At 56.5% G+C, this 13,560-nt stretch overlaps 2 protein-coding genes across 2 annotated transcripts; one reads left to right on the top strand and one right to left on the bottom strand.

Moving 5' to 3' along the window:
• Nucleotides 1-9,381: 9,381 nt before the first annotated feature.
• On the bottom strand, nt 9,382-9,879 carry ColSpa_09047 (uncharacterized protein; the record flags this gene model as incomplete). Its single annotated transcript, XM_049275259.1, has 1 exon — nt 9,382-9,879. One exon carries the CDS (start codon nt 9,877-9,879, stop codon nt 9,382-9,384), a length of 498 nt encoding a protein of 165 aa, XP_049131216.1.
• Nucleotides 9,880-10,787: 908 nt separating this feature from the next.
• ColSpa_09046 (ERAD-associated E3 ubiquitin-protein ligase HRD1) lies at nt 10,788-13,457 on the top strand (the record flags this gene model as incomplete). The annotated part of the gene is made up of 4 exons (XM_049275258.1): nt 10,788-10,811; nt 10,910-11,014; nt 11,074-11,595; nt 11,805-13,457. 4 exons carry the CDS (start codon nt 10,788-10,790, stop codon nt 13,455-13,457), a joined length of 2,304 nt encoding a protein of 767 aa, XP_049131215.1.
• Between the last annotated feature and the right edge of the window lie 103 nt (nt 13,458-13,560).

Raw genomic sequence — 13,560 nt, 5'->3', positions numbered from 1 at the left:
TACGAATCTGGCCAGCCAAAATGCGGAGGGGAGGCACAAGCGGAAGCACAGGGCCGCCGCAGATGGCTGCTGGAGACACCGAATCCATCATCCGAATGCCTGGGACGAGACGGATGAACAGGGTGGGCAGGGACGCACCGAGTGACAACGAGAGGGACGGGCTGCACGGACCACTAACTTCCTATTTCGGCAAGCTGTGCGATGATGGCCCTTGCTCACGACTCCCGACTCCCGACTCCGACTCTCGACATTGCATGCTGGAGCCCTTACCCAGTCCAACACCAAAGACGCCGTACTGATTGCACCCACAGTCTGGCGGGGGGTTGACGGCATGCTGATGCGTCTTCCGCTGTCCGCACTTGGCCGACGCATTGGATACACGGCATACAATCTGGCTGTTCTCGGCGGCTAGGGACGAGACTTTGACGAGACTCGCCAGACTCGCCCGAAAGAAGATCAGGAAGGTCACCGAAAAGACACAGTTTGCTATGCCCAGCTCTTGGCCCCCCCCCCCCCCCCCCCTGCCACTCGACGACACCTACCCGTCTCAACTGGATGTATGGTCGCGAGGACCCGCAACGTCGGCTTAGACCCTGCACATGTCCACGCGGAAGAAGAAACGCTATCCAACCCGATGGCATAGACGCTCCCTTGGCCATTATCTGACACGGGCATCGTCATTACCTATCACCACCACATTCTTCAATCCAACCAAGGGGCCATTGCACAAAAAGCACGGAACTTGCTCAGCAGAGGGAAACAAGACAAGCTGCTGATTGGTTCACCCCTGATGCCTCTCATTGGCTGCTCAAATGGCGATCGATTATTAAGGTTACTGGGATCGGCGTCGCCGAACGGAATAACGGCAGGTGGAATAAGGGGCTTCACCCAGAGAAACACACTTGGCACGTACAGCTGGCCAGTCAGAGTGCACCTCGACTTCCGTTTCCTCACTTTCCCCCATCTAGCGTAGGCCGCGGAACGAGGAGACGGGGTGGATCTGCGTGCCATTCCGTCTCCTACGGATTCGCATTCCTCACCTCGGCCTTGGGTAGACCCCACGATGCGACCGTTGAGGCTTGCTCACTTCTCCAAATGTCGACAACGGCAGGCTGACTCGAAGTGCAACATGCCTCTTATTTTGCCCGAGATTGAGACCCCGAATGCCCCGTGTTCTATGCCAACCTCACCAACATTTCCAATTTGCATCTACCAATTGCATGGTAGCCTACTCGAGCAGTGGTGAGGCATTCCGTTGATGTCATTGTCGTTGCACACATATTTCAGAAGCTTCGCCTTGCTTGCAATCCACGCCTCGGAGCAAGACCCACGGTCAGTCAGTGGCTTGCTTTCCAATGGCGTCGGATTGGTCTGCTCGCATCGATCGAGTGGGGGGACGCTTCGAAAAACTCGATAAATACCGAGCAGGGTTGGACGCACCACTCTGGGCCGTCCCATACGAAGTGCCGTCGTTGTAACTCGCGACTGAGAACGATTGCAGCAGGCATGTCTCGACTCTGGCCACCGCCGTGATCCACGCGCGGATCATGCGGATGTCACGAACGCGAGCGGAGTCGGAACCCGACCCTCAGGACCAGCCTCGATGTCGCAAGGCAGCAGCGTTTTGACCGTGGTTGCTTTTCTGTATCGAATAAACGAGGCCCGGACGGCACGATTGCGGGCTGCCTGCCTGCCCCCTGAAGAGTCCACAGTGGTTGTTGTGCGTCCTTCCCCCGGCTTGTGGATGGCAGGGCCTCGGGCAGCACATCGAGTGGCCGTGGATCCGCTTCTCTGGATTCCGCAGATCTCACATGGCAGGACCCTGCCTTACCAAACCGATGCGAAAAGGCGCTTGTGACGAAACGGGCAATGTTAAACGAGAAACGACCAGGGGCTCCAGGCCCGAAACGGCATGAGGCAGGCTGTCTTAGCAGACGGGGAAGGTTTGGAGAGCAAGCGGACTGGGCGGGGCGGGAGGGACATTGGCGACCCAAAGGCTTGAACCAGAACCACTCCCAACACAGCACAAGCTTGAGCCATTGCGACGTCGGCCAAGTCTAGGCTGGCCTCTAATGGATTAGAGCCTAGGCGGTGCGAGGCTCCGTGGAGGGGTGCTCGACCATTGGTCCAGGGCCAACGGTTTTGCCCGTGCTGCCGCAATGGCTTTCGACGGACCGGCGGCATCTACCCAAGCTGCCAAAAGAGTAGGCTGACATGGTGCGCGCGACAACCGGATTCCTGGGACGGCGGTTTGATTTCGGGGGGTCGAGGATTGTTTGTTGGAGAACGCTCGCCCGTCCTCACAAGAGACGCCGAACTGGCCATCAGCTCACCAGCGGCGTTCTAATGCGAGCCACTCGGGTGCCAGGACTAAAACATGGACTGGGGCGTTCGCCTCAAAGCTTCGCCCATGGCCCCAAGGCCCTGGATGTTTGGGAAGTCCAGGAGTTCCTAAGGGGGGTTTTGTTGCATCTGTCTTGCTGGAGCGGGCCACTCACGCGCCAGGCTGTCGGCAGTTCACGAATACCTACACTTTCCTTGGTCTCTCATGTCTCACGGTCCTTACAGGCCAAGTAACTTGGCATATTTGGGTAAGAGAGGACGAGGCAAGAAAGAAAGACATGCCCTCTCCAAGTCCTCCACTTGCACGCCTAGCGTACTCCTCCACTGGAAGGGGGAAAAAATACATGCCAAGCTCTGAAGAGATGGAAGGAGAAGATACGCTAGACCCGGGGCGTGCACCATTGGAAGAAATGAAGAGGAGAGAGAGAGACAGACGAGCAAGGACGGCGAAGCTCGGCGCCTGATTGGGCGAAGGGCCCATTAAAGGCAGCGAAGAAAAAAATGAAAGAAACGTCCCCACACGCGTCAAATCAAGGTTTCTATCTTTAACCCCAAACGAGATAAACTCCGAACACACGCAGCCAAGCGTGGGAGCGAAAAGCGGGGCGCAAGGCACACAGACACATTCCTCCGTCTCTTTTTTTTTTTTCTTTTTTCTATCCCCCTCTGTGCTAGGTACTAGAGTAGAACCCAGAGAGCATGAAGGAGGGCCAGAGAAAGCCTGGGCCTACTGCAACACTTACATTGGCACTTGGGCACGGTCAATGTGGCATGACATTGGGAGTGGACGGTAGGTAGGGCAAGCCCCCGTTTACCATGTCAACCAAAGCGGTTTGCACCACCCAGTCCAAAGAAGGACAAGCTCAGAGGCATACTTTGCACGCCCGGGTTAGCGTCTCGCGCCAACGCCAGGTCGTTGTGCAGCATCTGGTCCAAGCCCTCCCCACTGACACGTCTAGGCCTGGGGTTATGGTGATGGGATAGGATGGCATTTTTCTTTCTCTCTCGCTCTGTCGTCTGTCGTCGCATGGCGCACCCAAGCTCCAACCCCGTCTCGTCTCGCCCTAAAGTCTCGTCATCCTTGGGGTCACCAGGCTTCTTGCGGCAAAGCTTAACGAAAGTGGGCGGGCCGCGGAAGAAAAACACACGAGATGGGGCGCGCGCTTTCATCTTTCACCTCCATCTCCATCTTTTGCAAACGAGAAACGCAGGGGACGGTGAGCCTGGACCACTGCGCGCCAGCCCTGGCAGATGGGGTCATCCCAGACTGTCGCTGAAGACCGGGCAGCCCTCGAGTGGTAGGTTTCACTGGCGCGTCCCTTTCTCAGCCTACGCTATGGTGCGTGTAATTGTAACCGCTCTCCCACCTCGCCAGCTGTCACGGGACGCTTCACCCCTCACCCCTCCTCCCCTAAACCGTCCCGATACCTACTGGTACCCTTATCGTCGTCCCATCCTATTTCAGGACGAACGGGAGGGTAGGACACGCAAAGGTGACTGCATTCAGACCACTCGGATGGCCGGTAGTATCAGGTAAGGGATGAAAGGAGAGAGGCATGATGTTAACTTTGGGCGCAAGGTCCCCCCGTGTCTGTGAGCCCCGTTCCGTTTGCACTCTCCGATCCATCTGCTCACTTGATAGGTCGGCTGGGGGAAATTTGCCTATTGCCAGTATGCAAGCCTTCCGGAAGGGGTTTGGCGGCCTTGCTTGTGGAGAGCTGAGCTACAGGGCATCATCATACTTCCCCCTTGTCCAGTCCTGTCCAGTCGAATTTGCTCTCTCCATCTCTCTCCCCAAGTCTCCCGCACTCACGGATGAGCGTCCCCCTGTCACTTGTGAGGAATCATGGCTTCCCGTCTTGTAGATTCGATGCAACGTCAAAGGTGAGTGTGAGTGAATATTGATCGACATATGCATAACGTGCGGGTCCTGGTCCTCTCTCGCTGTCTACGAGGGAGGGGCTTCCATGGTATCAAACAAGCACATACTAGTACCCCTTCCATCACGATGGGCGTTGGAGCAGCAGGATGAGAGGCAGGGAAGCCCTTGAACGTGTCAACCGGCCAGTAGTGTAAGACGAACCGTGCAATGTTGATGTGCTTCTCGCTCTCTTGGGTGCTTCCCTGCGGCGTCGATCTTGCCACCTCTCAGGGACGCCGAGCGAGGACTCAGCTGAGGCAGCATGACAGCACGGCAGCTGGACAAAGTCGCTCGTTACATCGCGGCCCTGTAGTCTTTAAGGTCTGAGGCTTGTCTGCCTGGCCGTCGTCGGTCTTTGCCGGGCCGGGGTTACCATGCTTTCGCGACAAGACTCGCCATGTAAGGCAGCGCGTTCGAGCCTCAACGCTTCGACCTGGAGATCGGAGAGGCAGCCATCGGACTGAGGTACAACAGAGAGCGCTGAATTCGAAGGTGACCCCCATACTGTGGAGAGGAGAGGCTCCGTACGAGGGGCCAGTCAAGGCTCACCGAGGAAGCGCCCAGCTTTCACTTGGTCGCCCTCCATCACGCACTATTGTCCGGTTTAGTCGATCGAGCTGGTGTGGCCCACGAGAAGGGGTCTCGCGAAGCAGCAGGCACGCCATCTCTTGCGATCCTGGATGAAACGCCATCGCTGTCCCACACCGTTCGAGGTTTCGCGATAGCAACGCGGGAAAGAAAAAGCCAACCGCTGCGGAATCATGCTCGCTCGGCCGCCCCGGCAGCGGGTGATCAACCCGCGCGGACCCTTTTGTTTCCTCTAGAGAATGCCCCGGTGTGTGCTCTGTGTTGGGGCTGTTTTTTTAGAGTATGCGGCCGTGATCACAAGTTTGTCTAAAGAGGGGTGGGCTTGGTCTTGCAACGGCGACATCTCCTTCTGATCTGTGATGTACTATGAGCCGTGAAAGCGAGAATACACCGGGGGGTCACGCGAGGATCGGCATCGAGCCGGATCGTTTGCCATCAACGCGGCGATGCCTGACATGGCGGCCAGACGATTCTCGTGAGAATCACACCCTCTCCCCCCGACGGACATCGTACACCAGCGCAGCCCATGACGGCCCTAAGAGCCATTAGCCACATCCAACGACGCCCCAGCCACCACCGAATGCTGCAGTGATCTGTCTAGCCGAACGGCGGGGGGACGACACATCGACACTATGCTTTCGAGGCAGCCCTTATCTTTGGTGCGCGGGTAAAGTCGGTTGAGGTCGTTACCCAAGGTATGGCTGCGTTGGCTGCAAGAACTCTTGATTCAACATCCTTCCGCCAGCCATTTAACCCCGAAGGCTGACATATAGCTCACGATATAGGGCTGGGGTTTGGGGGACGGCGTCGGCAGGTTTGGCAGACGAGGCGGTGGCTCACTCGCTTTAGATCCAGGTCGAGTCTTTCAGATGCTTGACAACGACGAACACAAAGGGCTAATCGGATGTTCAAGGCTGAACGAAGTATGATTCTGGCGCGGATTCGCCGGCACGGGGGAAGGCAATAGTCTGTTCGGGACCCTGCAAAGCGACGAGCCATCTTGCGACCCATTGTCATGAGAATCCTAGCCAGAATAGGCGTATCCCAGTTCGGCAGAGCAGGGTCCTTCTGCCACGCGGGAACCACCGCATCGTGGTACGGGGTGGGAGTGCTCTTCACCAGGGACAGGGGGAGGTTGTTTTTGGCGTGCTGGACCCCAAGTGTGTTGTTGCTGCGATGCCCCGAACCACCCGACTAGCTACAGCGAGCCGTCACGAGATGGCTCGTGCAGTGTCACTTCTTTCGCGGGCTCGAACTCGCAGGAAAGGGAAGACACCACCCCGGCTCTTGGCACGACGGTAGAAGGCACTACAGGACAGTTGGGCTCTTGGGCGTGTATGTCGTTGAGGGTTTTGCCTCGCCCCTTGGTCCTTACTCTGCGCCATGGCTTGTGATGGAAGGCGAGTTTCGACAACGTCTTTGAGATGCGGGTTTCGGCGCGCGTCCTTTGTGAGGAAATTCCTCTCCAACGCAATGGTGGGCTGTGGCGTCCCGCGGCCGCCACTCATCTCAGTGGGGGCTACCAACGAAAGAGATATCGAGGGGTATGTCCAGAGATTTGCGACATCTCTCGGTAACAGGCTCAGATTCGGTAGTCTATCGGCGGCAGATACGCCGCAGCTTGCGAAGACGATGCCGTGTTCACTGGAATTCGGCTGGAAACACGTATACGACACCGTCCCAAGTGTGGTAATTCATTCTCTGGCGTTGCCTAAAATTGAAGGAAAAAGAAAAGATGGGAACCGTCCGACGCTGGTACCCCATCTGCCATACCGCACTCCCGGGTCCCAGTGTCCAGACCGGCGGGACCAGACATCCCAGCAGAGGGTGTCGTGGACTTGCACCGGGTTGCTGCAAAGCGAACAGAGGCCACTAGCCTCGCAGTCCAGCGCACCAAGAGCATCCCCTGCACACAATGACCCTAGATCAAGGTCTAGACAGTCAAGGCCCAGACTCTCAAGGAGATGCAAGTTTGACTAGCCCCCGGGGTGGCGTGGGCGTGCAATTGCGCGCGTGAACCAGCGACAGCAGAGACAGGAACTGGTCCAAGTCAGTGCCGATGCTTCTGTTTTTGTTTTTTTTTGCTCGATATCTGTACCTGTGCACAGGCGTCTGGGCGAGAGCTAGTCTGTGGGCGATGGCTCAAACCAAACGGGATATCGTGCTCGGAAGGAATCGGCACCGCACCATGTTGACTGGGCTGGGATAGCTCTTCCCTTGTTAGCAGCATTGCCCCTCGAGAGAGAGATAAAGGGAAATAAAGGCAAACAACAAGAGACAGAAACAAAGTAACAAACGGGTCTCACGGGCCAAAAGCCTCATGGACCCGACACGGCGGGTTTCGACTGGCGCCACGCCCGCCCCTCCGACAACGCGATGGCCTAGTCGAGAAGAGCAAAATGCCATAACAGGCGGATCGAGGTCGCCCCAAAGGGCCTCAGATGCGCCCGGAACCACGTGTGATGTATTGCGCAGGGGTCACCTTTGTGAACAATGAGAAAGGAAAAGCACGAGCAACAATAAAGGCGAAAAGCTTCGACCACGAAACCAGGGTCACTAAATGAGTTGTGTTGGGTTAGTCTCGAGGACAAGAGGCCGAGGGTGGTATTGTTAGGCGAGCCCCGCGATGTCTTCACGCTGGGCGAAGGCGGGGTTGGGCGGCGTGACATGGGAGGTTCCATGAATCCGTTCCGCCGGCAAGTGTCGCTAACCTCGCGAGGCACTGCGGGGACGGCTGCGGAGGCCGAGGAGAGCCGACATTGGGTAGGTCGAGGCTGGAACGGCGTATGCGGTCGTTGGCACAAGAGAAACCCGAAGGGTGACAGTTGACAGGCCCCGCAGATGGATGTCTCGTCGATCATGACGAGACCGGATCAATAGTTTCATTCCTTCAAACGCTCCACTGCCGAGGGGGGGGGGGGAAGCAGGCGGAGGGGCGGGTTAGACAGCCAATGTAACGGATACAAGCAGGACATGGTGACGGTGATCCGGGGGCAACGGCGGCAAACGAGCCTCGCCGGTCGATAAGTCAAGTTTGGAATCGCGATCTTGCCAATGATCGAGTGTCGTATGGCTTGCAGATGCTTAAGTTCTGGGCCTTTCACAACGAACAGGACAAGTTCCAGAGGGACTGATGGATGCTGGTTGTCGATGAGACCTTGGGAGAAGGTTTAGAGAGAGATAGAGAGTGGGGGGCAAAGGAGTGGGAGCGGCAAGGATGGGCTCCCGGGCGAAGAGAATTCCGAAATTACCTGCTGCAAGATGGGAACGACGGTCACCGACCGCTTGTGTACTTCTTCTCCGACAGACGCCCTCCTCTGTCCTTTTCGTACAGCGGGTGTGGTGTGTTGATGGAAAAAAGAAAGGTGAGAATAAAGAGAGCGAGCTACTTGTCAACCTTGTCGATCCTTGATCCTGAGCGGAAAAGGGACTCCCTGGCAGTCGGAGGCAGGAAAGATCAACACGCCGATTCTGTCATTGTTTCTTATTTCCTTGCGCCGGGGCCTAATGAAGATCCTGGGCCCGCGTTTGGCTTTTCGCTATTGCTACACTACACAACATTTCACTCTTGTGGCTACCTTGGCTACTCTCTCCACCCGGGCGGTAGCCAAGCAAAAGACGTGGACAACCAGAAATGCAGGGGTATTTGAAGCGGAGGCATGAGTGATGTACTCTGTACCGTTGCTGTTGCATCGAGAGATCATGTCGTTGTTCTATTCTGGGCGCAACTTTATTACTCGCACTCCTCGGCTTCGAGGTCTGGACACTCTGGTGATGCCTTCAGTTCTTTCTTGGCGCGGATTAGTTGTTGGTGGCTTCCCGCCATCCCGGTCTAGCCACTGCGCTGTACAGAGTGCCCGTACGCTGCAACCTTCCGCATGTACAGATCTCCACGGCGCGAGACCTCATCGTGTGGCTCGGGAACCCAGCGCCAATCTCTGGGAGGTTACTATTCATTGGACCGTGGCAACCCTGTCTTTCCCCGATGTTCGTGTCGGTCGCTTGGGGCAAGAGTTTCGACACCAACTTCTTCCCTCCCCCGGGTTCCGTCCTTCAAGGGTTCTTGCATACACTACGGCCGTATGCCCCCATGCCTGCAGTAAACTCCCCTGCTCCATCAGTCCACGGGCTATCATCACAGGAACACAATATTGTGTGTCGCGACTCGGCGGCTTAGGTGCCAGCGGATGTGGACCAGTAAGCTTCACCCTGTTCGTCCTGCTGGGCAGTCCGCCCTGCGTCCTCGTTTATTGCGGAAATAATTCCTGTGAGGCGGAACCCCTTCGGTTGCAAGTTGAGCCTCATCTCCGGTATCGCGAGATGTTCAAATGACTTGGCAGGGCTTCTCTCGGCCACGCTGCAACAAGTCTACCAGAGTTGAGTCATGGATGTCGATTGCTTGAATCCTATCAAGTCCTGGTTCTACTGTATGCTGCGCCCCTCCAGTCAGCCTGGCTCGTTCTTCCTGCGTCGTGTTTCGCATGTCTTCGAGCAGTGAGAAACTGCCTTGTTGATATGGACTCGAATGATCACAAAGTGGCCACCTCGCTGCGCCAACCCCATCCACCCGGCACATCTTCACCAAGCTGCCTCATGCCCGAAGCCTTGCAAATCTCCATGACAATGTCCCTGACAGCTCGTACCTCCTCGACGGATGCTCCGCCATTAAGTGCGCCTCGGAGGTGCCCCTTGAGTTGGGGGTTCACGTCCTGTGGTATCAGCCCAGCGATGAGGACATACGACGTCTCTACAGGGGACAGAACGTTGGTATTGCTCAGAATGTAGCCATACATCAAACGGGCCGTCAAACCTAGGTCTTCTGTGCCAGATCTGTCCATCCGGCTCATGATGCGTCTTGATATCTTGCCGTATATTTTGTCCCAGAAGTCCTGACCTCGCTGCAGGACCTTGGATGAAGCCGTGCCATGTATGTCCACATATCGTGCAGTCGGTGACGATGTCATGCAGTCGTCTGATCCATGCGGCTCATCCAAGAGATGCTCAGGCGTGACTTTTTTGAGCTCCATTAGTGAGTTGATTGTCTGTCTTGTGTCAGCGGATATTCATCTGTGATGATGTGCGGCCGAAGATTGGGTACCTTGGGCAGTCCTCCGACTGCCGACGCCTTTATAAGTGCCTCCCTTAGCTTTCTCGATATCACAAGTTGTTCATCTGGACCCGGCTTGACATCTTCAGGACCAATCCCATACCTCATCACATGTTGGTAAACCTGCGGTATCTCATCCGGTCGATTCAGTATGGTCAATGTCGTAGCGGCGATGAAGTACCAAGCATGTTTTGGAACATGCGGTCGGCTCCGTATCGACGTAAGAAGCGTCGGAGTGATGATCGGCGTCAGAACTGAAGCCATCTTTACTTTTGATGGGCTACCCTGCGTGACTAAACTAGATTTTACAGAGAGGTGGCCATCTTTGGAAGTCGCCACAAGCGCTGGGGGGAGAACTTTACTCTCCTTCACCTGCCAGAGGATTCAGATAGATCGAGCAAGATAACTTCCACTTGATTGTCCGTGTTCAACAGCAGTCAACGGACGGAAAGCTGTCACTTTACCGTGGGACACTGCCTATGCTGATCGGAAATTCGGCAAAAGTCCGGCCGACGACGAACGATATCCAGAACCGGGGTCCCGGTCGGACCAGGCTAGATCCGAAGTTCCGCCGCTACGAACCATCACGTGCTCCTTATCCAACATTGCCGCGCTGGCTGGTTGGAAACCGTGGCGTCACTGCTCAGGTAATCCACCACAGTTGAGTGGATGCTTGTCATTAACGTGGCATCAACTACAAGCTCCGACGTGCCACGCAAACATCTCGCATCCGGACTTTCTTTGGCCTGCATCAACATCATGGGCACTTGAGGGCCTCCCTCACTCCACATCACCACATTTCGTGCTACTAGCCCATCTGAATTCACGATGAGGCTCGCGTGGTACGCAGGGGTAGGTCTTGTTCTGGGAGCTGTTGAGCAAGCTCCCATTCGCATAGCTCCATCTCCGCCGACCGCGCCGCCTCCGCAACTCGCTGACTCTATATACAGGTTTCCACGGCCCTGGCGGCCTCAGTCGTCGTGTCGGCATTCCACCAACGAGCGAACTTTTATTCGGCCATGGTTTACCTCGCGCAGAGTAACTTCTGCTTACTGGTACGCTACTTGAGCTTTGCTACCGATCCCCCCGGGAGCCAAACTGACTGGGAGTTTAGGTCTTGGTCAACTTCATTTACCTTATCTACGGTACCCTGATTTATGGCCTGCAACGACTTCTGTATGGCCCGCTGCGACAAGTAGAGGTCGAGCAGCTCTCCGAAAAGGCGTGGTTCGCCATTACCGAAACATGCCTCGCGATGACGATATTTCGGGAGGAGATTGGTGCATGGTTCCTCGTCATGTTTACTGCTCTGGTGACAGGCAAGGTCTGGGGCTGGATCGGCGACGGCCGCGTTGAAGTTCTCGAGCAGCAACCTCCCGCGAACCCCGGTCTCTTCCACACCAGACTCAGTCTTTCGCTCCTCTTGAGCCTGATCTACGACACCTGGCTTCTTCGATACACTGTGGCTACGGTCATCCAGCAAGCACGACCCAACATGATGGTTATGTTCCTCTTCGAGTTTGCTGTACTGGCGACGTGCTCCGCGCGGACCGGAATCCGCTACATGGTATCCGTCATGGAGCAGAACATTGTCAAGACACAAACGAGACACCGATTGGAGGAACGACGAAGGCAGGTTCGCGAGGAGCGCGAGGAAATTATCCGGCAGAGGGAGCATGATGGCGGTGCGTCGGGTGAGGATCAGCCTGGCCTGCCCCGTGAGGAGGACATCGACGAGATGGACATTGAGGTTCCAGGATGGGAAGCAAAGGGACAATGGATCTTGATCCTTGACCTCATTGCTGGTAAGTGCTACCTGTCATATCCATGAGCATTCTCTAACAGCTTCTAGATTGCGTCAAGCTAGCCATCTACTTGGTCTTCTTCGGAATCCTACTTACATTCTACGGCTTGCCCATTCACATTATGCGGGACCTCTTTATGACGGCCAGATCTGTTATAAAGAGAGGATCTGCGCTCTGGCGCTACCGCAAGGCTGTGGAGGATATGAACAAGTATCCAGACGCCACACAGGAAGAGCTTGCACGAGAGGACACTTGCATCATTTGCCGAGAGGAGATGCGGCCCTGGGACCCCAACAATGGGGCGGTCGAGCGTGTACGACCCAAGAAGCTGCCCTGTGGACACATCTTACACTTCGGCTGCCTCAAGAGCTGGCTCGAGCGTCAACAAGTCTGCCCTACCTGCCGAAGCCCCGTTGTCGTCAACAACAACAACAACAACGCTGCAGCGCCGCAGAACCGGGAGGCGATGTTCGCCAGGATCGGTCTCGGTGGGTTGGGAGCCGCTCCTCCAGCCCCAGGTGGCCAACAACAGCCGCCCGACAACGCCGGCGGCGTTGTGCCTGTCGCTCAACCGGCTCAACAACCACCTCGCAATGGAGCGGCTCGTGTCTTCCAGTTAGGTCCCATCCGTCTCGGTTTCGCACAGGGAGAGAACATGCAGCAGCTGGCCCAGCAAATGGGCGTCCCTCCAGAGGCAATCCCTACGCCTCTTGCACAGGGAGCCCCTGCCGGCCCCTTCACACCAGCCGCACAAACACCGGGCGGTAACAGCATGTCGGCAATCCGCCAGCAAATACAACAACTCGAGCACATGATCCAGCGCGAGGTCGCATCCCTCCAGAGTATGCATCAGGAGCTACAGACCCTTCAGCTTCTTACTGCAGAGCTTGGCCGCATTCGTCAGTTGCAACAGCAATCGGAACAGGTGCAGAATGGGCCGCTGAATGGTGGACTGGGCCCGAATGTCGTCAACCTAGGACCCAATCAGCAGTTTCCGCTTCCCGCGATGTCCTTGTCACAACTTCCGATCCATCCAGGATTGCGGGTAAATGGCCCCGTTGTGACTAGACACGGAGCTGCGAATCATTCGAACGCAATTCCTGCCGGCAGCTCAGAGCTTCCCGAAGGTGTAGTTATACCTCCGGGATGGTCCCTCTTGCCCCTCCAGCGGATAGAGGGCGCCCCAGGGTCCCAGCCCTTTTCTGAGGCGACACCATCAGGATCGGGCGAGAATACACAGCCGTCAGAGTCGACGGCCTCCGTTCCAACTGCCCCGGCCGCTGGTGCCACTCAGCATCAAGAGTCTAACTCCGTACCCACAATCGACTTCTCAGCCCATGCGACTGAGCCTGAGCAACGTCATAGAACCGCCGTCTCGAGTTCCAACGTCACTACAGATCAGACCGAGTCTCCCCCCGTCCTCGCCCCGAATCCCGTGCTACCCAACTGGGGCGGAGCGAACCAGCTTTTTGGCAACGGACGAGGATTGTCGAGCCTGGGTAACACGGCGCCCTCAGAGACGTCGGTTGATGATGTTTCGAGACAGGAGGAAAGCGCGCCTCGGACTGCAGGGGATAAGTCACCAGCCGCTCCGGCAAGAGACGAGAGCATCGAGGAGGACAGTGCCAGTGGCAGCAGCAACAAGGGCAAGGCCAGGGCTGTCACCGTAGAGGAGGCCGAAGACGATGAGTAAACGAGGACGGAGAGAAGGCATCACGCGGCGTTTATGGCGGTCTTTCTGGCTCTCAAGGTGTAAAACCATACCACTTTTTCTGTAGGATTATTAGCGATTACTT

Source organism: Colletotrichum spaethianum, assembly GCF_022836535.1.
Source record: "Colletotrichum spaethianum MAFF 239500 DNA, contig26, whole genome shotgun sequence".
NCBI lineage: Eukaryota > Fungi > Ascomycota > Sordariomycetes > Glomerellales > Glomerellaceae > Colletotrichum > Colletotrichum spaethianum.
This window is presented reverse-complemented; position numbering and strand designations above follow the sequence as displayed.